General features: G+C 44.6%; 1 protein-coding gene across 2 annotated transcripts; it reads left to right on the top strand.

Annotated features, from left to right (window-relative positions):
* Positions 1-25,785, top strand: SLC26A3 (solute carrier family 26 member 3). 2 transcript variants are annotated; one of them, XM_083701484.1, is made up of 21 exons: positions 1-129; positions 214-407; positions 2,646-2,785; positions 2,982-3,092; positions 4,382-4,545; positions 5,402-5,566; positions 6,257-6,409; positions 7,774-7,856; positions 9,664-9,811; positions 9,974-10,087; positions 10,180-10,257; positions 13,078-13,173; positions 14,607-14,713; positions 16,552-16,621; positions 16,712-16,804; positions 17,717-17,812; positions 20,029-20,262; positions 21,262-21,316; positions 22,514-22,662; positions 23,656-23,718; positions 24,368-25,785. In XM_083701484.1, exons 2-21 carry the CDS (start codon positions 277-279, stop codon positions 24,389-24,391), a joined length of 2,274 nt encoding a protein of 757 aa, XP_083557610.1. In that variant the 5' UTR covers positions 1-129; positions 214-276; the 3' UTR covers positions 24,392-25,785. The 2 variants fall into 2 exon arrangements, with proteins under 2 accessions (XP_083557610.1, XP_083557611.1); XM_083701485.1 differs by lacking the exons at positions 1-129; positions 214-407 and adding an exon at positions 2,346-2,527.

Genomic DNA, 25,785 nt, shown 5'->3' on the forward strand with positions numbered 1-25,785 from the left:
GAGCTTTCTTTCTAGGGGCACGGGGATGCCCCAGAGATCCACCACTTTGCAGTGTGAAGAGGAAGGAGGAAGCAAGCCATTGAGAAAAATATAACGCCTCAATACTGTTCCGTTTGATCTTCAAAGGTGGTAATGCTTAATTTAGAGTTCACTCATCTGTGGGCTTCGTAATACTAAGCTATTTTAAAAGCACACTCTGTTATTTGATTTCAGGGCTTTACGGGATTAACGCTAAAGAGGACTCCAAAAGCTTGTAGGGGAGTGTTTTCTGGAGACATGGTGGAACCTGTGGGCAACCAGTATGTTGTGGCTCGGCCACTGTACTCAGACCTGGCATTTGATGAGGAGCATCAGAAAGTGCCCAGATACCATAAAAACTTTGTGGACCATCTCAGATTATGCTTTAGGTAAGAGACGTTCTTTTGTAAACATGGATAATAATAATAATAATAATAATAATAATAATAATAATAATAATAATGGTGCCATGGGGTAATTCTTCAGGATTTTCTATCCTCTTGGTAAGATTTTCAGCTGGTTTCCGAAAAGATTTTCAATCATTTGTTCCCCACTGGGTCCTGCATATAGCATGTTAAAGGAGAAAACAAGAAAGAACATTATGGCATGTTAAAGGAGAAAACAAGAAAGAACCACCAGCTTGTAGGACTCGTTTTAATTCTCTGAGTAGTTCAATGCACAAGGGACACGGGTTGCGCTGTGGGTTAAACCACAGAGCCTAGGACTTGCCGATCAGAAGGTCGGCGGTTCGAATCCCCACGAGGGGGTGAGCTCCCATTGCTCGGTCCCTGCTCCTACCAACCTAGCAGCTCAAAAGCACGTCAAAGTGCAAGTAGATAAATAGGTACCGCTCCGGTGGGAAGGTAAACGGCATTTCCGTGTGCTGCTCTGGTTCACCAGAAGCGTCTTAGTCATGCTGGCCACATGACCCAGAAGCTGTACACCGGTTCCCTCGGCCAATAAAGCGAGATGAGTGCTGCAACCCCAGAGTCAGTCAAAACTGGACCTAATGGTCAGGGGTCCCTTTACCTTTACCTAGTTCAATGCACATAACCAAACTGCTACTCAAATCAATCCCGTTCGCATAATGCTCTGCGACCCATCCAAACAAGGAGGCAAGACCAATCCTGAAGAGTATGGGAGACAATACAGTGGTACCTCTGGTTAAGAACTTAATTCGTTCTGGAGATCCATTCTTAACCTGAAACAGTTCTTAACCTGAGGTACCACTTTAGCTAATGGGGCCTCCTGCTGCCGCTGCACGATTTCTGTTCTCACCCTGAAGCAAAGTTCTTAACCCGGGGTAATATTTCTGGGTTAGCAGAGTCTGTAACCTGAAGCCTCTGTAACCTGAAGCGTCTATAACCTGAGGTACCACTATATAATATTATCCCTACATTTCACGGCTGGCCCAGGACCCTTTGCCACCTGGGATGAAAGACAAGAGATTTCCACTACATTTCCTTGTTCAGAAGCTGGCTGGGCTGGTGCCTGAATCTTTGGCTGTGTACAACATTGCCAGTTACTACTCTGGCTGCACTGCCGGCGCATGTAAACGCGGTGTTGCGTTTCTTAAATGCTGCTGTGCTGCTTGATGCTTTTTCTCTCAAACCAGCATTGGTCTGAAAGGAAACCTCAAGCCACATTCATTTCACAGCTAAGCAGAGGTGTGTACGTTTGATTTAGCCGTTGCCCATGGGCAGATGGCAACGCAGGAGGAGCTGACAGAAAATCAAGATCAAAAAACCAAGATCAAGCGAGCTATCGGCCCCTTCCGCGCTATCAGAAGTTTCTGTCCTCCCTTATCGTAACCACTCTGGAAATATTTGAACCGGAGAACAACATAGAAAGGTTTTAATAGATCAACAAACAAGCAGGCCCCAGACCTAATGCACTACAAATGCACTGGTATCGTGTTAAGAATGTGTTGCTGAATAATACCACAATAAAACACCAGTCTATGGGGCCATAACAGTGCAATTCTAACCATAGTATGTAAGACTTCCTGAGTTCAATGAGGCTTACTCCCTCCCAGGTAAGTGGGTTTGGACTTGCAGACCCTCCAAGTGTCCCTGTTTTCCAGGGACAGTCCCGGATTTACAGAATCTATCCCGGTTTCTGATTTGATCCTGAAATGTCCCACTTTTCCTTAGGACTTTTGTATTTTCATCAGAGAAATGTTTGAGGGTAGGAAGTTATGTGACCCCGGAGCCAAGGGGATAAGTAACTATACAACCTTTTGAAGACATCTGAAGGCAGCCCTGGATAGTTAATGTTTAATGTGTTATCGTGTTTTTAAATATGTTGGAAGCCACCCATAGTGGCTGGGGCAACCCAGTGAGATGGGCAGGGTATAAATAATAAATGTTGTTGTTGATGTTGTTGTTGTTGAATTAGACGTTCCTATTTTCATCAGAGAAATGATGAAGGGCATAATTTACTGTCTTCAAAACAAAGTTTGGGTATTTGCAGGTTCTTTGCCTCTGCTTAGAGTTTCCAGATGAAAAAGGTATCATCATCTTAGTAGCAAACATTTTTTCTGTTAAAAACATTTTCATCCTTTTATTAGACCCAGCTGGGGACATCAGTAGTTTAACTTTTGCATGATTCAATCATTCTCTTTTCAGCTGCACTCCACAAAAAGCAAAGAAAGTAGCTTTTAATTTGTTTCCTGTCATCTCCTGGCTACCTGCCTACCGCTTCAAAGACTGGATTCTCAGCGACATTGTTTCGGGAATTAGCACGGGGCTCGTAGCTGTTCTACAAGGTAAATATTTTCAGTTCTTTCATAAATAGCACATCATTTCTTTTCACATTAGAGGTGCCTCTATATCATTGGTTGGGAATCCATGGCTCTTCAGATGTTCAGCTCGACTACATCTCTCATCATCCCTGCTCACCTCTCCCCTTACATGCAATCATATTCTCCAAGGTGATGCACTTTTTTCTCTCTCGAATTTTAGGTCTAGCATTTGCTTTGCTGGTAAATATTCCTCCAGGCTACGGACTCTATGCAGCCTTTTTCCCAGTGATTATATATTTTTTCTTCGGCTCTTCCAGACATATATCGGTTGGTAAGTTGAACTGCATCCCAAGGGACCTTGGCACAGTGCCACCTTCTCCAAGATTTTAATTCACCTTACCTAGACTTCTTCCAATACAACATACTGTAGCTACGCATCACTTCTAAGAACGGCTGCTCCAGTACATTGTGTGATAAGGGAGCCAATAGTGCTACTGGCACAATACCATAAAACAAGATGCTATACCACCATGGTGATATTTTGATAGAATCACATGCAGATATGTCAGCATAAATATTTAGGAGCAGGGTGATGGCAGAAAGAAACATGGAACAGGTAAAGAACAGGACTGTAATTCAGAGTTATGTGCATGGAGCCAATAATGTTCCATCTACTTTCATGAAATATTCCATGTCTACAAAGCATTTCCTACCACTTAAGGGGAGAGCTCCTTTTTCTCATAGAGCATGCGCACCAGAAAGGCTCTCTCATGTACCTTAGATCACTCAGTCAGAGGTGATTTGACTAAAGGCCTACTCACACAGAGGCCTACGTAAGTCAGTCCCATTGATGTGAAATGCCTGCACATCAGTGGAACACAGACACACACAGAGAGAGAGGGAGGGAGAGAGAGGCATTTGTTTCCAGCCACAATTAAAACGCAGTGGATTTTTATCAGCAATCATAGAAGTGGAGGGGGCCTCGTGAATCATCTAGTCCAACTTCCCACTTAATGAAAGAAATCTCAAAGCAGAGAATTCTTTAAAATGGCTGTCCAGCCTCTGCTGGAAGACCTCCAGTGGAGGAGAGCCCACCATTCCTCTAGGTCAGTGTTTCCCAAACTTGGGCTGCCATCTGTTCTTGGACTACAGTCCCCATCATCCCTGACCACTGGTCCTGCTAGCTAGGGATGATGGGAGTTGTAGTCCAAAAACAGCTGGAGACCCAAGTTTGGGAAACACTGCTCTAGGTCAAGGGTGGGGAAACTTTGCCCTCCAGATGTTGCTGGACTACAACTCACATCATCTCTGACTATTGGCCACGTTGGCTGGGCTTGATGGGAGTTGGAGTCAACAGCACCTTGGTGACCCAGCAGCTCCCCATCTCTGTTTGAGGTAATTGGCTTCGTTGTTGAACCATCAAGAGGTTACCCAGAAAACAAAATTCAGGATGAAGAACATAGTGTGATCTGAATGGCTGAAGAACTCCTTAACGAACAGAGGGGGGTTCTAATCCTATTTACTCTGTGCTCACACACTTAAGAGTGCATGGTGCAAGTTTCTCTTATTGATAGGATCTTTTAAGCTGAACCTCTTACAATGCTAACAATGTCCACACAGGTCCTTTTCCTGTCCTGAGCTTGATGGTAGGAGGCGCTGTTATACGAATAGTCCCAGATCCAGTGAGTAACAGCACACTAGCAAACAGTACATTGATGGATGAGATAAATCAGAAGAGAGTCGTGGTGGCCGCATCGGTGACTATGCTTGCGGGCATCTTTCAGGTAAGTCTTTCCAAGCAATATCTGCAACTCTTGTCTTCATCTGTTTATCCATCCCTGATGCTCCAATCCATCAAAGCATTGGATCATGCCACAAAATCACTCCACAGTGTTCTGCGAGAAGAAAGTAGGCACACTGTTGAAAAGGGCCAGCGACACAGGTCACGACACTAATTCCCAGATGCTCTCTTTGCACCTGACACGAGTCAGTTCATGGGCCATTGTTCCAATGGATGGAAAGCCCTATATGGTTACGGACCATAATACTTTAAGGACCACCTCTCCCCATATGAACCAGCCTGAACTCTGAGGTCTTCGTCAGAAGCACTTCTTCATATCCCTCACCCAAGGGAGGTACGGAGGGTGACCATATGAGAACAGGTCTTTTCAATGGTGGCCTCTCCATTTGCGGAATGATATTCCCAAGTAGACTCGCCTGGCACCATCCTTGTCCGTCTTTAGGAACCAGGCTAAGATTTTTTGTTTTGTTTACCTGGGTCTTTGGTTAATTAGGTTGCCTCCAAAGGTAGTGCTTATCTTTTAGTGGGCAGGAGGACGGGACTTGTTCTTAGAAATATTTTGCTGGGTGAGCATTTTATGTCTTTTGTATTGCTTTGACACTTTTTCTGGTTTTAAGTTCCCAGCATGCAGTTGGACAACAGATCAGGGAGGGAGCATTTCAGTGTGACTGTGAAGCCAGCACAGGGTGTTCTCATGGGGGTGGCAGCACCTAGCCCCACATGAGGGAGTGTGATGATGTAAGGAGACCACTTTAGGTAAAAATAATAAAAATCCCATAATGTTTCTTTTCTGTTCTGCTCTCATAAAAGCAGTTTATGTTTCTTTATGTCTCTTCCAGCTGCTGTTGGGTGTGTTGAGAGTCGGCTTCATTGTTATCTATTTATCCCAATCCTTAATAAGCGGATTCACAACAGCTGCAGCCATCCATGTTGTCGTGTCCCAACTGAAATTCATCTTTCAGCTGACGGTTCCTGGATATAATATACCTTTGGGAATTATATGGGTGAGTGTTTCTGACCCACACCTGATTATCCCTCGGGAGTGCCACCACTTTCTCTAGCTATTGTGAGGTATTTGAGAAGTAATCACAAGAAAGGCTTTTAAATACCCTGGTGACTTTTTGCAGTTAAAAAACTTGTCTCCAGCCCTTACAAGCTCCTTTTTGCCCAGCCTGTGGGTTAAACCACAGAGCCTAGGACTTGCCGATCAGAAGGTTGGCGGTTTGAATCCCCACGACGGGGTGAGCTCCCATTGCTCGGTCCCAGCTCCTGCCAACCTAGCAGTTTGAAAGCACGCCACGTGCAAGTAGATAAATAGGTACCACTCTGGCGGGAAGGTAAACGGCATTTCCGTGCGCTGCTCTGGTTCGCCAGAAGCAGCTTAGTCATGCTGGCCACATGACCCAGAAGCTGTACGCCGGCTCCCTCGGCCAATAAAGCGAGATGAGCGCCGCAACCCCAGAGTCGTCCATGACTGGACCTAACGGTCAAGGTCCCCAGCCCAACGTTTGCAATATTAATTTATATATTATATACAGTTTCCTCCAAGCAGCTCAGTGCAGTATAAGTGCCTATAAGTGATGGACTCTGAGGCATCCAGTATCATTACTACCTTATTAGACATACAATTGCTAAAGTAAATTACCGCAACCCTTTCCTGCATCATGGTTGTTGTTGTTGTTTGTGTGCAACAGACGCTGAAAGGTATATTCGAGCAGATTACAAAAACGAACATTGCAGACCTTGTCACTTCGCTGATCATCTTGGTCATTGTGTTTTTCGTGAAAGAATTGAATGAACGTTACAAAACCAAGCTCCCAGCACCTATCCCAATTGAACTCATTGTGGTAACTGTTTCTCTCTCTCTGTTTTTGTTGCTTTTTTAAAAGGAGGGGGAGCCAAGAGTTATTTATTTGTTTGTTTACACCAGGGGCCAGCCAACTTTTTCAGCCAGGGGCCGGTCCACTATCCCTCAGACCTTGTGAGGGGCCGGACTATATTTTTTTTCGTGGGGGGGGGGAGGAGAAACAAGAACGAATAACCCAGAGATGCATTTTAAATAAAAGGACACATTCTACTCATGTAAAAACATGTTGATTCCCGGACCGTCCGTGGGTCAGATTTAGAAGGTAATTGGGCCAGATCCGGCCCCTGGGCCTTAGTTTGCTTACCCATGGTTTACACGGCTGGTTTTTCATACTGATGCAAATCGTTATACTTCTGTTCAGCTCGAGGTAGATAATACTGTTATACAAAAAGAAGGAAAGAAAAAAAGAGCCACCTATAATCCTCTTTGGTTGGTGTTTTCCTGGTGTATCAGGTTGTCTTTTATGAGGAAATACAGCTCATTTAAAATTGCATCACACTACAGTTAACAAGATGGGTGGCGCTGTGGTCTAAACCACAGAGCCTAGGGCTTGCGATCGGAAGGTCGGCAGTTCAAATCCCCATGACGGGGTGAGCATCCCGTTGTTTGGTCCCAGCTCCTGCCCACCTAGCAGTTCGAAAGCACGTCAAGTGCAAGTAGATAGATTGGTACCACTCTGGCGGGATGGTAAACAGCGTTACCATGCACTGCTCTGGTTTCACCAGAAGTGGCTTAGTCATGCTGGCCACATGACCCTGAAGCTGTCTGTGGACAAATGCCGGCTCCCTCAGCCAGTAAAGCGAGATGAGCGCCGCAACCCCAGAGTCTTCTGCGACTGGACCTAATGGTCAGGGGTACCTTTACCTTTATAGTTAACAAGGTAGGATTAGCAAACAAGATAGGTTTAGCCCTGTGCAAGGACTTCTGTTTGTGCGACAAAGCTTATCCCACTGCCCCCTCCAAACAACCCAAAATTGCCACAGGGGGCTTGGGATGCACAAAGCAGATGGAATGTTTGTCATGGTGCGACACTGAATTCCGCCCTGTGTTACAATATTTTTGACAAGGTCATCGCAAAAACTGTTATTATTGTGATGGACTACAACAAGGTGCCAGCCCCCCTCGCCATTTCAATATTCCTGGGCTTGTTTGGCCATTTTAATGAACTCTTTATTTCTGGAGCCTCAGGCGTAATCAGCTAATATAAATGTAAGTAGCTAAGATAAATATGGCAATATGGAGGCAAGTATTATGGCAAAGGTTTAGCAAATGGAAGATATGTCCACTCGCTAGCTGAGAAACACCTTGCTGAAATCTTATGCTGGCTACTTTGCTTCTTTCCAGACTGTCATCGCAACTGGGTTATCCTATGGTTTTGATTTCAAAGGGAAATTCCAGGTAGACACTGTTGGAAAGCTTGAAAAGGGGTAAGTACACCCTATTCTTGAATGGGAATGGTAGTGCCACAAATTTAAGATAAAAAGCTTTTCATTCCAAGCAAAGTTGTGGGAAACTTATTTACAACACCTTGACCCAAATACTGTATAGAAGGATGGTCAAAGGACAGTTAAATGCTTTGTAAATGGGTCCTGAGCTATGAGCTGTAAGCCGGTCATCCATGAGTTTGATGGGAGGTATTACTATGACCAGTCACCTTCGGAACAAAAAATTTCACCGTCTCCAATAGTATTCTTCAGAAGGAGGTCTCTGGAGGCTTTCTAGTCTTGGGGTTTATTTTCAAAGAAACAGACTGAGGTTATCTGGAAGCACAACTTAAGCAGTTTAGTAAACAGCCAAAGCCTATTTGTTCCCACACAGGATCTCCAGAGGGTGACAGCCAGCCCCCCCCAAATGCATTACAGTGGTACCTTGGTTCGCAAACTTAATCCGTTCCGGAAGTCTGTTCCAAAACCAAAGCGTTCCAAAACCAAGGCTTGCATTCCCATAGAAAGTAATGCAAAACGGATTAAACCGTTCCAGACTTTTAAAAACAACCCCTAAAACAGCCATTTAACATGAATTTTACTGTCTAACGAGACCATTGATCCATAAAACGAAAGCAATAAACAATGTACTGCAGTCATACAATCAATCAATCAATCAATCAATCAGTAGCAGAAATGGGTTTCACACAGTCACAAAAATGAAACGAAAAAGCCGCAAAAACAAAAACGCAAAAGAAATTTCAAAAACAGGCCTCAGTGTAACACTCAAAACGGAAGCGTGGCATTCAAATCAGAAGCCTAACACTCAAAATTGAAGTGTGGCACTCAAAATGGAAGTGTGGCACTCAAAACAGAGCACGTTCAGCTTCTGAAAAAAGTTCGCAAACTGGAACACTTTGCAGTGTTTGGGTTCCAAGTTGTTTGGGTACCAAGGTATACTGTTATCTCACAGGGCCCGATGCTCTGTTGTCCTCTTATCTGTTGCTCCCTGGGTCCATCCTGTTTTCTGACCCAAACTACTGTTTCTATTGTTTCTTTTCGCACAGAGACTAAAGTATATCCTTCTTAGCTGGGGGTGGAAGGAAAGAGACAAAGGGAAGTGTCGTTTCAGGACCTTCCAGTTATTTCTTGAAAAGGCAATAACAAAAGCCAACCTTGGGGAGGAGGAGAGGGGAGAGCCATTGTTATCATAGCGTAGAACGCATCTGTTGCTGTTGTTTCCAATCCTGCTGGTGCTGGTTCATGGTGGGGGTGGCTGTGGAAGCTCAGGCTCAAAGGGACCCCTGACCATTAGGTCCAGTCGTGACCGACTCTGGGGTTGCGGCGCTCATCTCGCTTTATTGGCCGAGGGAGCTTCCGGGTCATGTGTCCAGCATGATTAAGCCACTTCTGGCGAACCAGAGCAGCGCATGGAAACGCCGTTTACCTTCCCACTGGAGTGGTACCTATTTATCTACTTGCACTTTGACGTGCTTTCGAACTGCTAGGTTGGCAGGAGCTGGGACCAAGCAACGGGAGCTCACCCCGTCACGGGGATTCGAACCGCTGACCTTCTGATCGGCAAGTCCTAGGCTCTGTGGTTTAACCCACAGCGCCACCCGCGTCCCAGCTTGACCTGCATTAAGAGACAGCAAAAATGGAGTCAATTCACTCTGTCCTGTCCAAACACTATAGATTGTGCTGTGTGTGATACACACACACACAGGCAGCACATCACATCTTTCTTAACATGCTACAAAGGTTATTTAGGCCCTGCTTTTTTAAAACCCCCTCTGACCTTTGCTTCCAGGTTTCAGGCTCCTTTTTCACCAGATGTAGGTATCTTTGAAAGCTGTGTGGGTGACGGTTTCGCTATTGCGATCGTTGGCTTTGCTGTGGCTTTTTCCGTGGCGAAGGTGTATTCCATAAAGCACGATTACCCCATCGATGCTAACCAGGTAAGTGATCGCTGCAGATGCCAGTTCTACATTTAAAGAACCTGGGATATTGAGAGGAATGTGAATACTTTTGAAGAAAATAAATAAATTGCCAGAGAAAGAAAGCTTACAAAATGCCTTGTCTGGTCATAATATATACATATCCTTTTGGTGTTTTTGAAGGAATTAATCGCCTTTGGAATAGGCAATGTCTTTGGCGGTGCGTTCAAAGGTTTTGCTGCAAGCACTTCGCTGTCCAGGTCGGGTGTGCAGGAAAGCACGGGAGGCAAAACCCAGGTAGGTATTGGATAAGACGAGATCCTGCACTAACTGAATTCAAGAAAGCAGTATTCTAGGATGCAGACTGACTATGGGGTTTTCTCGTGCAGATTGCTGGACTCCTCTCAGCTGTCATTGTCTTGATTGTCATCTTGGCCATAGGTCATCTTCTGGAACCATTGCAGAAGGTAAGGACTTCTATGCGCATAACAGCCGTTCAACAAATAATGCCATTATTTCCAAAACTGTAGCATCGCCAGTGGAACCTAACGCCATGCTTGCTCGATATTCCCCAGATCAACATAAAGTACCGTATTTTTCGCTCTATAACACGCACCCGACCATAACACGCACGTACAGTGGTGCCTCGCAAGACGAAAATAATCCGTTCCGCGAGTCTCTTCATCTTGCGGTTTTTTCGTCTTGCGAAGCAAGCCCATTAGCGGCTTAGCGGCTTAGCGGATCAGCTGATAAGCGGCTTAGCGGCTTAGAAAAAGGGGGGAAGGAAAAAAAACCCACAGGAACTTGCAAGACATTTTCGTCTTGCGAAGCAAGCCCATAGGAAATTCGTTTTGCGAAGCACCTCCAAAGCAGAAAACTCTTTCGTCTAGCGAGTTTTCCGTCTTGCGAGGCATTCGTCTTGCCGGGCACCACTGTAGCTTTTAGAGGAGGAAAATCCGTAGGCATGCCTACGTAACACGCACAGACATTTCCCCTTACTTTTTAGGAGGAAAAAAGTGAGTGTTGTGGTGCAAAAAATACGGTAATTTTCTGTGCAAGGAATTACCTGGCAGCAGGAAAACAAGGCTCCAAAATGGCCCACATTTTTTCACTTCCTGAGCTAGAGAATAAAAACAACACCCCACTTCCCAATAACAATGGTAATAGTAAAAATAACTGGCAATTTGCCATGTCTCGATGCCACAAATCTGCCACATGGGGCAGCGGCAACTTTGCTCTGCCTAACAGTACAGTGGTACCTCTGGTTACGTGCTTAATTCATTCCGGAGGTCCATTCTTAACCTGAAACTGTTCTTAACCTGAAGCACCACTTTAGCTAATGGGGTCTCCTGCTGCTACCGCGCCACCAGAGCACGGTTTCTGTTCTTATCCTGAAGCAAAGTTCTTAACCTGAAGCACTATTTCTGGGTTAGGGGAGTTTGTAACCTGAAGTGTATGTAACCTGAAGCGTATATAACCCGAGGTACCACTGTATAGGTATTTCTGTTGGGGTCTATATGGTTTACTTGACATCTACACCATACATTTAAATCAAATTTATATCGCTTTACTGGTCATGGCTCCCTCCCCACCACCCGTCTGGAATCTTAGGGACTGTAGTTTACTCCTTGCAGAGCTATAAATCCCAGCACCCCAAACAAACTGAAGTTCCCAGAATTCTTTGGGGGAATGAACTTTAAATCTCTGGTGCGGATGGAACACCTAGTCTCATCACAGGGTTTTAGAGAGAATCAAGGCCCTTCTATAGAATAATTAAGTGTTTAAGAAGGCCTCTCATCTCCAATTAAAAAAAAAAAAAAGTATTGTTGGGTTATTCTGACCTTGCTCAATATTTTAGCACTTTCCTCATCGTGGATTGAGGAAAACAGTGCGGGCAAGTTGGGAAAGAAAGGTATATTTGGTGCCACTATTTTTTTTCCTCATGGTGAATATTTCATGTTGCAGTATATGCATTACACACCATAGCTCTCAACCATCCCTTATTTGGCGGGAAATTCCCTTATCCCAGCACCGTGTCCCGCTGCTGTCCCGGATTGATGATGTCCCTTAAATTTCCCGGGTTTCATGCTCGCCCGGCTCGGGAGGGAAGCAGCGGCTCGGGGTCCTCCGCCGCGAGAGAGAGCGCGCACGAGCTGCCGCGCCTCCGTCTCTCCCTTTTCCCCCTCGGGCGCATCGTGAGGAGACGGATGGCGGCGGGCGGTCAGGCAGCCCCTCTCTTGCGAGATTTCTGCAGCTCTACCAGGGGAAGCTGGAGGCAGCGGCAGCTGAGGAGGCGGCCTGAGGGAGGAAGAAGAGGAGGGGATGGGGAGGGACGCAGAAGGGCAGCACTTCAGCAGCCACCGCAGCACCGCAACCACATCATGCCGGGCTCGCGGGCGAGAATCTCTCTCCCTCCCTCTCTCTCGGGTGGGGAAGGGCCGATGGAACTCCTCGCACCAGGACGGCAGCTCCGACCAGTTCAGCATCTTAATGTAGTGATTTTCCCCTCTGCATCCCTTTCATAACTCTATTTTTATAAATAATTTGTCCATCCATAGTTCGAATTTTTACTACAAGTTTTCTGTCAATCCTACCAATGTATGTAACTCTTTAACAATAGCTTTTCAACTAAATTATACACTTTCTCCATGCTTTATTAAAGAGGTCCTCCTCCTGGTTTCTAATTCTGCCTGTAAGCTTTGCCATCTCGACGTCATTCATCAGTTTTTTCTGCCACTCTTCTTTGGTGGGAGTTGTAGACCCTTAGGATCATCTAGTCCAATCCTCTGCAAAACAAAGTCAGTCGCAGCAAAAGCAGCATGGCTCCATCAGTGCCGGATTTCTGTATAAGCTCAGTAAAATCCCTTATTTTGGCTGCTGATCCCTTATTTTCGAGGCTGCTGGTCCCTTATTTTCAAATCTGTAAGTTGACAGCTATGTTACACACAGCGAAGTTTGACATCATAGTGGTGAAAGGAAGCAAGGAGGAAACAGGGGAGAGAAGCAGCAACACCCTGGGAGTCACAGCATTTGAGTACACACAGCACTATTCCCCCCCCCCCGCATCTGACCTTAAACATGGGTCTCAGCTATACAGCTGCAAATATAAAGTTTTAAGTGCGTGTTAAGTGCATTACACAAATGGGACACTAGGTGGCGATGGTGAGCTTATGGAAAATTCCAAATATTTTTCGAAAAAGCTTTTTTTTTTTAAAGCAATTTCACAGAGTTTTTAAAATATGTGTCTAGGTTCCACCATGAAGTGTGTTTTGTTTTTTCATTGACAGTCAGTCCTCGCAGCTTTGGCTCTGGGCAATTTAAAAGGAATGCTGATGCAATTCAAGGAGATCAAGATTTTGTGGGGCAAGGACAGATACGACTGCGTAAGTATCCATAACAACAGAAACCTCGCTGTGAAAGACTCTTGAAATCCCTCCTTTAAAACTGATTGTGAAAGGTGGTCATTCAGAAAATTGTTGCCTTTTGAGTTTCGCCAGACAGAACAAGGAATTCTGACATGGGGGGAGGGGCATAAATGTTGTGAGGATCCTATGCCCTTTTAAAATGTGGGTTTTTGGGGTGGGGTTATTGGGTTGTTGTTTTATTTTGATTATGTATTTTGTGGTTTTATCTTTTGATTTTATTCTGTGAAATGCCCTTGAGACCTCCGGGTATAGGGCGGTGTAATAATAATAATAATAATAATAATAATAATAATAATAATAATTTGCACTCATTGGCCCCCTTGTAGCGAGCTTTGTTTTCTATTTGTTAGGATAAATGCTTCACAAATCCATAGCATCCACTTAACGCAATTGCACTTAGTTAATAGAATTGGAATGCATTCATGATGTGCACCGTATTTTTCGCTCCATAAGACGCACCTAGTTTTTAGAGGAGGAAAGGGGGAAAGCTGTGGTTTTTTGAGGATCATCTCAGAGTTGTGCAGCTTCTTTTGCAAAGGGGAAAAGCCCCGGTTTTTTGAGGATCAGCTCAAAGTTGTTGAGCTTACTTTGCAAAGGGAAAAAATCCTGTTTTTATGGGGTTCAACTCACAGTTCTGCAGATTCTTTAGGAAAGGAAAGGGAGCCGTTTCTACAGTTTCCAGACAGATAATCTAATCAGCCAGTCACATGTCGCTGGGGAAACAAACAGCCTCCGTCTGCAGAACATTCAACAATGGAGGCCTGGGCAAGGGGCCAGGGCCAGAAAGGGAGCCAGCGATCGACCACACATTCGCTCCATAAGACGCACAGACATTTCCCCTTATTTTTTTAGGAGGAGAAAAGTGTGTCTTATAGAGCGAAAAATATGGCATTCCACGGTCAGAGCAATAGTTTTCAAAAAGCCTATCTATAAGAAGGCCAAGCTCAGCATGCATACAAAACATGCGCTATCACAGAGGCAGCTCAACAATCCATACACTCCAAAACCCAAGAGAAGCATTTCGGTCGCATCAGCGCCATATGTCGGAAGTGTATTTAATGCAGACCTAAAGCACATGGCTTCCTCCAGAGAATCATGGGAGCTGCTGTTTCTTTAGGATGCTGTCACGCGGTGAGGGGTAAGCAACAGTTCCCAGAATGCCTTTGGGGGAAACCATGTGTTTTAAGGTGGCGCGGGTGGCGCTGTGGTTTAAACCACTGTGCCGCTTGGATTTGCCAATCGGAAGGTCACCGGTTCGAATCCCCACGACAGGGTGAGCGCCCATTGCTCGGTCCCAGCTCCTGCCAACCTAGCAGTTCGAAAGCACACAGTGCAAGTAGATAAATGTGTCCATGATACCTGATTGTTCAATATCTATCTCTGTTTCTCAGCTTATCTGGATCGTGACCTTCCTTGCTGGCATCTTACTGGGTCTGGATCTCGGGTTGGCAGCTGGAGTGGGATTCGAACTCCTCACTGTTATATTCCGTGCACAATTGTGAGTCCATCTTCCCAACTTGTCAGATTCATGTAATAATTATTGATTTAAAAATAATAATTAAAAATGCAATCCTTACAGTTAAATGGTAAAAAGAAAATTAAAAAATTAACGGCCAGAAGACAGAGGCATAGCGTGGGGGGTGCCATGGCCCCAGGCGCAATTTTGTGCGCCCCCACAGCAGGCTCCTTCATCGGAGCCTGGCTCCACGGCAGAAGGAACTGCACCTTAGCTGCAGAGCTTGTGCCTGACACGGCTGCTCCCCCCCCATTTTTTTTATACAAGTTGGTACCCTTGCATCACAGGAGACATTTTCATAGAGTAAAATGCTGCAGGATGTATTGAGTGTCTACCAAACTCCCATAATGCTGCAATCCTATGTACATTTACGTGAGAATATAAGCCCCATTGGACTTTCTAAGCGTTAGGCTTGGTCAAACATAAACATGTATCACTTTTATACCAGTATATCCTAGCTGACTCCCCACCCCAGAAAAATCTAGAAATTTATAATTTGATGAGGCTATGGAGAACTTACTGCTAGAAAGAGAACGACATCCCCTTACAGAATTGAAGCTACAGTGGTGCCTCGCAAGACGAAAATAATCCGTTCCGCGAGTCACTTCGTCTAGCGGTTTTTTTCGTCTTGCGAAGCAACCCTATTAGAGGCTAAGCGACTTAGCGCTATTAGCGGCTTAGCGAGTTAGAAAAGGGGGGGAGGGAAAAAAGTAAGAAAAACTCGCAAGACGTTTTCGTCTTGCGAAGCAAGCCCATAGGGAAATTCATCTTGCGAAGCACCTCCAAAACGGAAAACCCTTTCGTCTAGCGGGTTTTTCGTCTTGCGAGGCATTCCTCTTGCGGGGCACCACTGTATCAGGGTTTCGTAGGGCAAGGAAATTACTGATCTGGAGCCGTTCCCACACTTTGCAGGGGGCGTTCCGGCCCCTGCTTGCCGTCATTGCTGCCGCGTCACGCTCCCTGGTCAGTCTTCCAATCGGAGGGAACCTTGGGGGCGGGGTTTAGCTGTTCAAATGCGGCCGCGGCAGCTCTTTCCCCTCATTGCGCTGCCGGGTTTCAACGGTCTCCCACCCACCCTTCCCTTTAGTTCATCGTTTCGTGCTTGACCTTGCTATGGACCACTGGTTGGTCGCCTTGGTTGCCCAAGGGGCCTGCTAGGAGTTTTTACCCAATTGGCAAATTGGCACCGGCCACTTGGTTTTTCGCCCCACTCATAGCAAATCGTCACAACTTTCTGGTATTGGCGGTTAGGCATTGGAATATGTTGTTGGTGTATGGAAGGGCAGGGTGTGGCCATCGCCTACCCCTTCATTTTATGGGTATTCCGTTAAAGGAATCCGGAGGTTGTGGATCCTGTCCGATGCCCTGCTGGTGGCTGGGGGCCATGGCACTACCCCCGGTGACAACAGGGGAGAGCTTACAGTTGTATTTGCATCAACAGGCTCCCCGACTGGTGGTTAACCCTTGCTAGACTCACCCCTCCCTGAGGGGGTGGAGTCACGCTCTGCTGTTTATCCAGTGCCTAAGCCAATACCTCTCACATGCTGTAATCAATAAAGCTGTGGCCTTTTCTAGCCCATTAACCTATTATACTGTGTCCTTGTGTCTTTCTTATCCTCAAGCCGGGGGGGGGGGGTGTCCTCGAATCACAAGTTGATTTAAACTTAACAATACCGTTCTATACATGGGGAACCTATGGGCCTACTGTTGCTAGACTACAAGTCCCATCAAAGGCATGAATCTTTATTGAAATGGAAGTCTGATGAATACCCCTTATAGTGTGTTAGTCAACTCATTTGATTTTTCTATTTGTTTTTCAGTCCAAAATGCACAGTTTTGGCTAATGTTGGAAGAAGCGACATCTACAGAAACAGGAAGGATTATAGAGATGTAAGAACCTGATTCTTGGTTGCAGTAGTTGGTGTCTGCCTATTGATTGTGAAACAATGTGCTAAACTAATATGCGTATTTTTGACCTAGATATACGAGCCAGAGGGAGTGAAAATTTTCAGATGCCCATCCCCAATCTTCTTTGCTAATATTGAATTCTTCAAGGACAAATTGATTGCAGCGGTAAGCATATTGTTATAGATTTGAGGAGACCCCCTGAAATTATAGAAATTAATAAATGGTAGGATTTTGATTACAGTGGTACCTTGGTTCTTGAACAGCTTGGCTCCTGAATGCCGCAAACCCAGAAGTAAGTGTTCCAGTTTTCAAATGTTTTTCGGAAGCCAAATGTCCGACACGGCTTCCACTTGAGTAAATGAACACCCTGCAGCCAATTGGAAGTCACACCTTGGTTTTTGAATGGTTTGGGGAGTTGAACGGACTCCCGGAACAGATTAATTTCGAGAACCAAGGTACCACTGTATTTGGGATGTGAAGGGAGAAATACAGGCTGCAGAGGAATTCCTGGAATAGCCTATGCAAGACGACCTGGCCATGCTAGGGCCATTAAGAAACAAGACAGGGCCATTGAGGACCATTGGCAATGCAAGAGAACTCTTTCCCCCTTGCTCTGAGACTGGAAATTTGGAAGGTTGCCAGAGTAACTGGGTGAATAAGTCATATTTCTTAAATCTACAATAGTCTCCACTGTGTTTCAATTCTCCAAAAGAACACAAACCTTGGGTGAGTGCCAAGAACCCGTAGGAATCTTGAAGACAGTGGGTGATAATTCCTTAACAGAAATTATTTTTCATGTAATATTGGATATTGGACAGTGAACGAAGGGCTAGATCTACACAGCTGTTAAAAAACGCTCTGAAAACGCTATGCAAAAAACGGTTGGAAAGCTCACAACTGAAAATAGCCTTGAGATTTCAGCTGTACGGTGCCGTCTGGTGTCACAGTGTTAGAACGCATTTATAACGCTGTATTTTGATTAATGTAGCTGAGTACAAGGTGCATGTAACACTCAGAACTTACAAGAGTGGTGATTTAAACAAGCTAAACCAAACCGAATCAAATCAAATGTTTCAGGTTGGGTTTAAGCCACTGAGGGTGCTACGCAAGCGCAACAAAGCCCTGAGGAAAATCAGAAGGATGCTGAAGAAAGGGGAGCTTCAAGTCACACCTGTAAGTATCCTGCTTTCATTCAATGGTGCAGACCTCTCACTGAATTTACAAGTGTCTCATCCCAGTTCACAAACCTTGCAGGAGTCTGAAGATCATTTTTTGAAAGTCACTGGGGCTACTGGGGGCTCCCAAATATGACATATACTCAACACAAGTAGGCATTAGCAGTACACTCAGGTGTAAGACACATGCCAGGCTGCCATCAAGTGACGATGCTTTACGATACGATACGATACGATACGATACGATACGATACGATACGATACGATACGATACGATATCTTTATTGTCATTGTCCCTTGCAGAACAATGAAATTGAAAAACTACATAAAACTACATAAAAACTACATAAAACTACCACAAAACTAGATAAAACTACATAAAAACTACAGAAAACTACAGAAAACATTCAAAAAACCCCTAAAAAACTCTAAAACCCCATTTTAAAATACACTATACTACAGAGACTCCTTATGCTGCGTTTAGAACCAGAATTGCATTAGCGTAGAAATTGTTTCTCAGGCGGCGAGTCCTGGCCTTTATAACCCTGTACCTTCTTCCAGAAGGCAGAAGCTGAAAGAGATCATTTCCGGGGTGTGTACTATCATGTGCTATCTCTGCCGCTTTCTTATGGCACCTGGCAGCATAGATTTGATCCAAGGTGGGAAGAGTGCACCCAATAATTCTCTCTGCAGTCTTTACAACCCTGGATAGCATTGTTTTTTCCCTGGCCGTGCAGCTCCCAAACCACACGCACAGACCATAAGTTAGTACGCTCTCCACAGTGCAATGGTAGAATGCCATCAGCAGGTCCTTTGAGAGATTGTTTTTCCGGAGGATTCTCAGAAAATATAACCTCTGCTGTGCTCTCTTCACCAGGTCTTTGCTGTTCTCTCCCCAGAGATGTTCAGCAATGCCATTTTACCATAAGAGACGGAAAGCGGCAGTTTTTAGAGCATTCCTGAGATCATAAAAAGCTGACAGTTGAAGAAAGTGCCTGCACAAACCTGTACAAATGGACATATTTTTGAATTAAAACTAAGATTTCTTTTAAAAAACAAACGAACCCTAAGATCTCTTGGATTGGGGTGTGCAACATTTTTTCTGTCCAGGACCACGTTCCTTCATGAATAATCTATTTGGGGTTGTTCTAGGTCATGGGTAGGCAAACTAAGATCCGGGGGCCGGATCCGGTCCAATCGCCTTCTAAATCCAGCCTGCGGATGGTCCAGGAACCAGCATCTTTTTACATGAGTAGAATGTGTCCTTTTATGCATCTCTGGGTTATTTGGGGGGCATAGGAATTTGTTCATTATTTTTTGTTTTCTTCAAAATATAGTCCAGCCCCCCACAAGGTCTGAGGGACAGTGGACCAGCTGAAAAAGTTTGCTGACCCCTGCTCTAGGTTAACTAATCTGGAACGTAGACCAATCGCCTACTACTCTGAAAAAGTCTGCCAGTTTGTTCTCAGCTGGTGGGAAAATGTACTTTTACTAAGTCATATGACCAGGAAAAAATGTTTTGTTTATACAGTGGTACCTCGGGTTAAGTACTTAATTCGTTCCGGAGGTCCGTTCTTAACCTGAAACTGTTCTTAACCTGAGACACCACTTTAGCTAATGGGGCCTCCTGCTGCTGTCGTGCTGCCGGAGCCCGATTTCTGTTCATATCCTGAAGCAAAGTTCTTAACCTGAAGCACTATTTCTGGGTTAGGGGAGTCTGTAACCTGAAGCGTATGTAACCCGAGGTACCAGTGTGTGTGTGTGTGTGTGTGTGTGTGTGTGTGTGTGTGTGTACTCAAATAAAATACTGCCAACTGTTCTGAAACTATGTAGGAAGTTGGTGGAAGGACATTTTAAAAAACCAGGGAAAATAAGGAGGAAATGAAGGAACAGGAAGGAAGGAACTCTTAAGTGACTGAAGAATAGACCAGCTTTAGGAGGCATTGGGAGCGGTATAAAATGAAGTTTGGGGCTTAGAGCCTAGGAATCACAAAAATATAGTGCCTGAAGTAGCCCTGTGCTTTCTCTTTCTCACTTACGTTCTTCTAAGATTTACAAACCGTTACTATCTTAAAGAATTTCTCTCTCATTCCTGTTTCCCCCTGCCCAGCAACTTATCGGTAAACAGGTTACCTGTAGAACCGGCAGTCAAGTGTAGTAAGTTATCTTTTTGTTAATAATTGGAATTCTGATCATTTTCTTCCTTTGATACAGAAAGGCTTGATTTGCACTGTTAATGGCATAAGCGACTCTGACGAAGAGCTGGACAACAACCGCATTGAAGAACTGGACCAGCCCACATATACCAAAGACTTGCCGATTCAGATAGACTGGAACTCAGACCTTCCTCCCAACATCATGGTTCCGAAAATCGACACACACAGCGTCATCCTTGATTTCTCGGCAGTGTCGTTTCTTGACGTTTCTGCTTTGAGAGTCCTTGGACAGGTAATTGTCCTCCGTACATCTTCCAGCCAACAAGTGTAAAGCTAATTATTCATTCATTTTATTACATTTGTGTCTCACACTTATTCTAAGCACCCCAAAGCGCAGTGTACATTGCTTTTTTCTGTACCCCTTTTTGTAATGCACACTACAAACCTGTGAGATAAGTTAGAGTGATAAATGGCAAACAACTGAATTTAGTCCAAGTAACAATTTCAACCTGAGCTTCCCAAGTCCTAGTCTGACATAATACCACGCTGGAACAAAATACATTTTTTTCTGCATAGCTCATTCAATGGACAAAAACCTGTAACTCCAAAGAGCCACAGAACAGGCATGTTTTAGAAATCTATCGATTGTTTGCATTCTTCAGGACATGTCAGATCTCACCATGCGGTAAGAGGGGGTGAGAAACCAGGAATATGAAAGTGACGGGCAAAAGCTGACTTTACTGTGTCAAACACAAATGTGAAAATCCAACCTAAAATTACTACAGTCATACCTTGGAAGTCGAACGGAATCTGTTCCGGAAGTCCATTCGACTTCCAAAATGATTGAAAACCAAAGCACAGCTTCCTATTGGCTGCAGGAAGCTCCTGCAGCCAATCGGAAGCCACGGAAGCCCCAACAGATGTTCAGCTTCCGAAAGAACATTAAAAAACCGGGACACTCACTTCTGGGTTTCGATAGTTCGGGAGCCGATTTGTTCAGGAGCCAAGGCGTTTGAGATCCAAGGTACAACTCTATACTGTAGCAATAAGACACAGCATGGATATATTACTTTGGTGTGTTCAAACCACATTGCGCATGTTATTTCATTAATCCTGTATGGAAAGCCAGAACTACCATCCAAATATTGCAGACAGGAATGGGAGAGTGGGGAGGAACTCTGAAGTTTGGAAGTGGTGACTTGCTTACGGTCACCAAGTAAGCTTGTGACAGAAGCAAGCTTTTAACAGTTAATCCTGCCGTAAACCTATCTGTAAATTTCTTATTTAACAGACTTTGAAAGAATTTGTCCGGATTGATGTGGATGTATATATTGTGGGAGCACACGGTAAGTTGACCTCATTCTATTTTTGATTATTTAAAGAACAGCAGTGGCATGCTCAAAGTTTGTTTCTTATCTTAAGTCTGCCCCTAAAATGCTAAAAGTACTTATTTACACATGATTCCCAGAAATACGCATGGTGCTTTTTCTTCAGTTGTACGAGTGATGAACACAGTGTAGCCCTTGCACCCCAATCTTAAATATAGTTACCCAGAAATAGATCTCAGCTGCTTACAGTACAGTTAGAACAATTTCCTCAGAGGCTATCTGAGGACGAGGCTATTTGGGACGCGGGTGGCGCTGTGGTCTAAACCACCGAGCCTAGGGCATGCCGATCAGAAGGTCAGCGGTTCAAATCCCTCTGACGGGGTAAGCTTCCATTGCTCAGTCCCAGCTCCTGCTAATCTAGCAGCTTGAAAACACGTCAATGTGCAAGTAGATAAATAGGTACCGCTCTGGTGGGAAGGTAAACAGCGTTTCCGTGCGCTGCTCTGGTTTCACCAGAAGTGGCTTATTCATGCTGGCCACATGACCCAGAAAAACTCTCTGCGGACAAATGTCAGCTCCCTCAGCCAGTAAAGCAAGATGAGCGCCGCAACCCCAGAGTCGTTTGTGACTGGATTTAACTGTCTGGTGTCCTTTACCTTTTTTAATCTATATTTTAAGCTTTAGGTCACATAGAGTACTCTTGCTTTGTACCAAATGGCATCAATGTTAAACCAAGGTCCTGTGGAGTTTGGGGTGATGTTGCCTGATGTAGAAAGGCAGAGCAGAGCTAACAATGAGCAATTAAAACCGAATCTTCTAGTCGCTCATAGGAGTAATCCTGACCTTTTGCAATGATGAGAGATACCAGCTGATCTGCTCTGGCCTGTTAGTGGAAAGAGATTTCCTTCCTGTGGAGGCTTATCTACCTAGAGCTTCTTAGGCAGAGCAAGATGGGTGCATCCCTGCCTATCATCTCTCTGATTGCCAGTTCCAAAATCTACTGCCAGCTTAACTCCTGACAATCGGTGTCAGGTGCTGGGTTTGCCTCTCTGTTTGTTTCAAAGCGAAACATTTCTAAAAGTGAAGAGTTGGGAAGCCTGCGACCAAGTTCCTGAATCTGAAATAAAATATGTTAAACAAATTTGAATGTTGTGCTTTAGATTTTTTACTAACCGTTTTTCCTGGCTTGGAAACCTGTTTCCTTTCCCCCTCCAGATGGCGTTCTGGATAAACTGGAAAGATGTGGATTTTTTGATGATGAAATTAAGCCGTCCATGTTTTTCCTCACCGTCCATGATGCAGTTTTATACATATTGCTAAAAAAGGACCTGGAGCTCAGCGCACCAAAGTACAAGCCCAATATGGTAAGAAAAATGCTGCAGTAACTGCTCTTCACTTGGGCAAATGTCTTACCTTTCGTTCATATTAGAAACCACAGCTGTACATTTGCATATAGATAGGTTTCTAAGACCACCCCTCCATCCATAGTAACTTGGCCTGGAGACAGATTTGGTTGAAATAAAAGTAATTCCTGTTGTGAGTAGAATCTCAAACTGAATTACTGAGGTCAGTTTGGCAAAACTACGAACAAACTTATACTTTAAATGCTGTGTTGGCTAGGGCTGGTAGGGTGAAAAGCAGGGAGGCCAACAGTAGGTGGCGCCGTAGGCAAAGCCAATTCATTCTACATTTTGCCCCTATGTTCCTCCCTGCTGAATTTTACAAGGGACAGCACAGAGACAGACGAGTTTGAACCTGAGCCATCTCCTGGACCGGATATAAAGAAGGCAGGAAGGGACTGCCTGAGTGGTGGGCAGTGGCCGACTTGGGCTTTAAAATTTCAGTGATGCCCTCTGCCACACCAAAACTTAGTGCCCCCTCCACCTCCCACCTTCCATTGTTTGTCATTGTTGAGGTGCCCTTTGTGGCACCCTTTTGGCTTGACAGGTGAACCGGTTGGGCTCCCTTACACCCGCCTCTGTGGTGTGGCAGCACCCCACTTGCCCTAATGGGACCAGCGCCCACTACTAAGGCTGGGTGATATCTGGTTTTCAACATCGCGATATATATCACCAGATAAACATTGCGATATATCGCAATGTCTGAAATAAGGATGGAGCTACGCAGAGCAAGATGGCTTCCTGGTTTTCCCCACATGGTGATTTTTGCATAGCACACAAACGCCATGATTCGTGATATATTGCCAGGTCAAAAATCAAGAAACTGATATCACGATATGGACTTCAAACCGGTTTTGGATGATATATTGATATATCACTCAACCATACCAGCTACTTAAAGGAAAGAAGAGAAACCCATATCCCTCACTAACTCTTAACACGTCTATTCCGTCACAGGAAAAAGAAGACAAGGATCATTATATAGTCAATACAAATGGACTACGCAGTCGGGAGCTCATGGTAAGGGACACTTCCCTACCCATTTTTTTAAATCATCAGTAAAGATAGAAGCATGGGGGGGGGGCTATTGCCCTGAAACCGATCTGCTAAAAGAAAGAAGTGCAGTCCCTTTTACAGGAAGGTAGAACTGAGGCCCCAATAGGCATGGTCAGTTTAAGTATGCAGTGTAAGTAGATAAATAGGTACCACTCCGGCGGGAAGGTAAATGGCGTTTCCATGTGCTGCTCTGGTTTGCCAGAAGCGGCTTAGGCATGCTGTCCACATGACCCGGAAGCTGTATGCCGGCTCCCTCGGCCAATAAAGCGAGATGAGCTCTGCAACCCCAGAGTCGGCCACAATTGGACCTAATGGTCAGGGGTCCCTTTACCTTTACCTTATGCCTTCCATTTGACTGGCTCCATCAATATTGCTATACCTTATGGCAGCAACAAATTAAGCAGTAGCTGCATATCTAGTCAACAGAAGACACAACTGCATAGTGACGGTCAACTCCTAACATAACTTGAAATTTTGGGAGAGTGCTGGGGGAAGGCGTTTTTGACTTTGTTTTTGATATTAATATTTATTCGTCTTTTTCTCCCAAAAGGCGAACTCAAAAGCAACTTACAAAAGCTGAGCCATTTTTAATTTGCTTCTTTCCACCCCACAGGCACCATCAGAAACAAAATTCTAATTGTCATACCCACTGATGAGCAGGAAACCAATTGTTGGGAGTATAAAACCGTTGGAAAACAATCTAGACATTGTCGCTGTTGGGGGAACCAGTTCAATTTTGGAGCAAACCATTTTATACCATGGGTGTGTATCTATATGCCAATATTAATTCTGATTTGACTTTTCCCACCCTTGTGCTAATGTAACCAGAACTGTACCACTGAGACACAAGAGAGAAGTACCGGCTGAGAAAGGACACACAGGTACAAAAAGTCTGAAGATAAAACCCCCCAGCTCCTTGATGGCTAAGGGGCACAGAAAGTTGAGAGGGGGGAATTGACAACTTAGTCAGTCAGGTGGCTGGAACAGGAAAACAGAAAAATGTGGAGTAGAAAGAATCACCTTATGGTCTGCAAGTGCTATTTTTCTAGGAAAATGAGGTGCCGGAAATCACCATGAACACCTCCCTTGTTCTCTTATACAGTGGACACTTGGGTTACGAACGTGATCCATGCGGGAAGCACATTCGCAACCCGCAGGAGCGCATCTGTGCATGTGCGTGTCGCGATTCAGCACTTCTGCGCATGCGCCGAAACCCGGAAGTAACCTATTCCGGTACTTTTGGGTAACCCGAGGTATGACTGTAATGGCAATGGCGCCCATCTGAGAGATGCTGGAACTGAGTTCTGGAGAGTTCCGGCTTAAAAACTAGGTGACTTCCTAGTTCACACTGTTAATATATTTTTCAGTGTCCCAGTGGACAGAAGAGAGAATTATACATATAAATCAATGGAGAAACATTTAAAAATCAACGTAGCTAGGACTGAGCAGTGGTACGTTCACCCAACACACCCAACAAAACCCCACCCCATGCAGGGGAAAGAGATGGGGGGGGGGAATACTTGAAACAGGGGAACTAAGCATACCCATAGCTATCAACTCTTCCCTCTTCTTGCAAGGAATCCTATTCGGAATAAGGGAATTTCCCTTTTAAAAAGGGAAACGTTGATAGCTATGAGCATACCCCGTGGGCATGGATGGAGGAGCAGGGTTGCAATAACCAAGGGTGTGTGTTTGTGTGAATGAAGTCATGTAGTTGGAACCCTGAACAGAAGCACTCCTCATTGCAACATTTTGTATATGTATACTATAAAAAAAATGCCGCACTTGTAAATGTATAAATGAAAAAGTGGAAGTTTGATATTATAAAATACTGAATTGTCAATCTGCCATCTCAAAAGTTCAATGTAAATTCAGCACCAGCTCATAGAACATGTATATTTGTAAATAACTCAAAGATAAATTGTAGTCAAGAGTGTTAAATTGTTTATATGACAGTTCAAAATATTTTCCATTTTATACTGTCTTATGTTTTATCTTGTATATTTGACCTGCATAAAGTTTTTTTTTAAA

The sequence above is a fragment of the Podarcis gaigeae genome (genome assembly GCF_964106915.1).
Source record: "Podarcis gaigeae genome assembly, chromosome: 10".
Taxonomy (NCBI): domain Eukaryota; kingdom Metazoa; phylum Chordata; class Lepidosauria; order Squamata; family Lacertidae; genus Podarcis; species Podarcis gaigeae.

What these genes read in the sequence shown, in the direction of transcription:
- SLC26A3 (XM_083701484.1), top strand. Translation starts at nt 277, where the DNA reads ATGGTGGAACCTGTGGGCAACCAGTATGTTGTGGCTCGGCCACTGTAC. An exon ending in CATCTCAGATTATGCTTTAG is followed by an intron (nt 408 to 2,645) that starts GTAAGAGACGTT and finishes TTCTCTTTTCAG; the next exon opens with CTGCACTCCACAAAAAGCAA. An exon ending in GCTCGTAGCTGTTCTACAAG is followed by an intron (nt 2,786 to 2,981) that starts GTAAATATTTTC and finishes CTCGAATTTTAG; the next exon opens with GTCTAGCATTTGCTTTGCTG.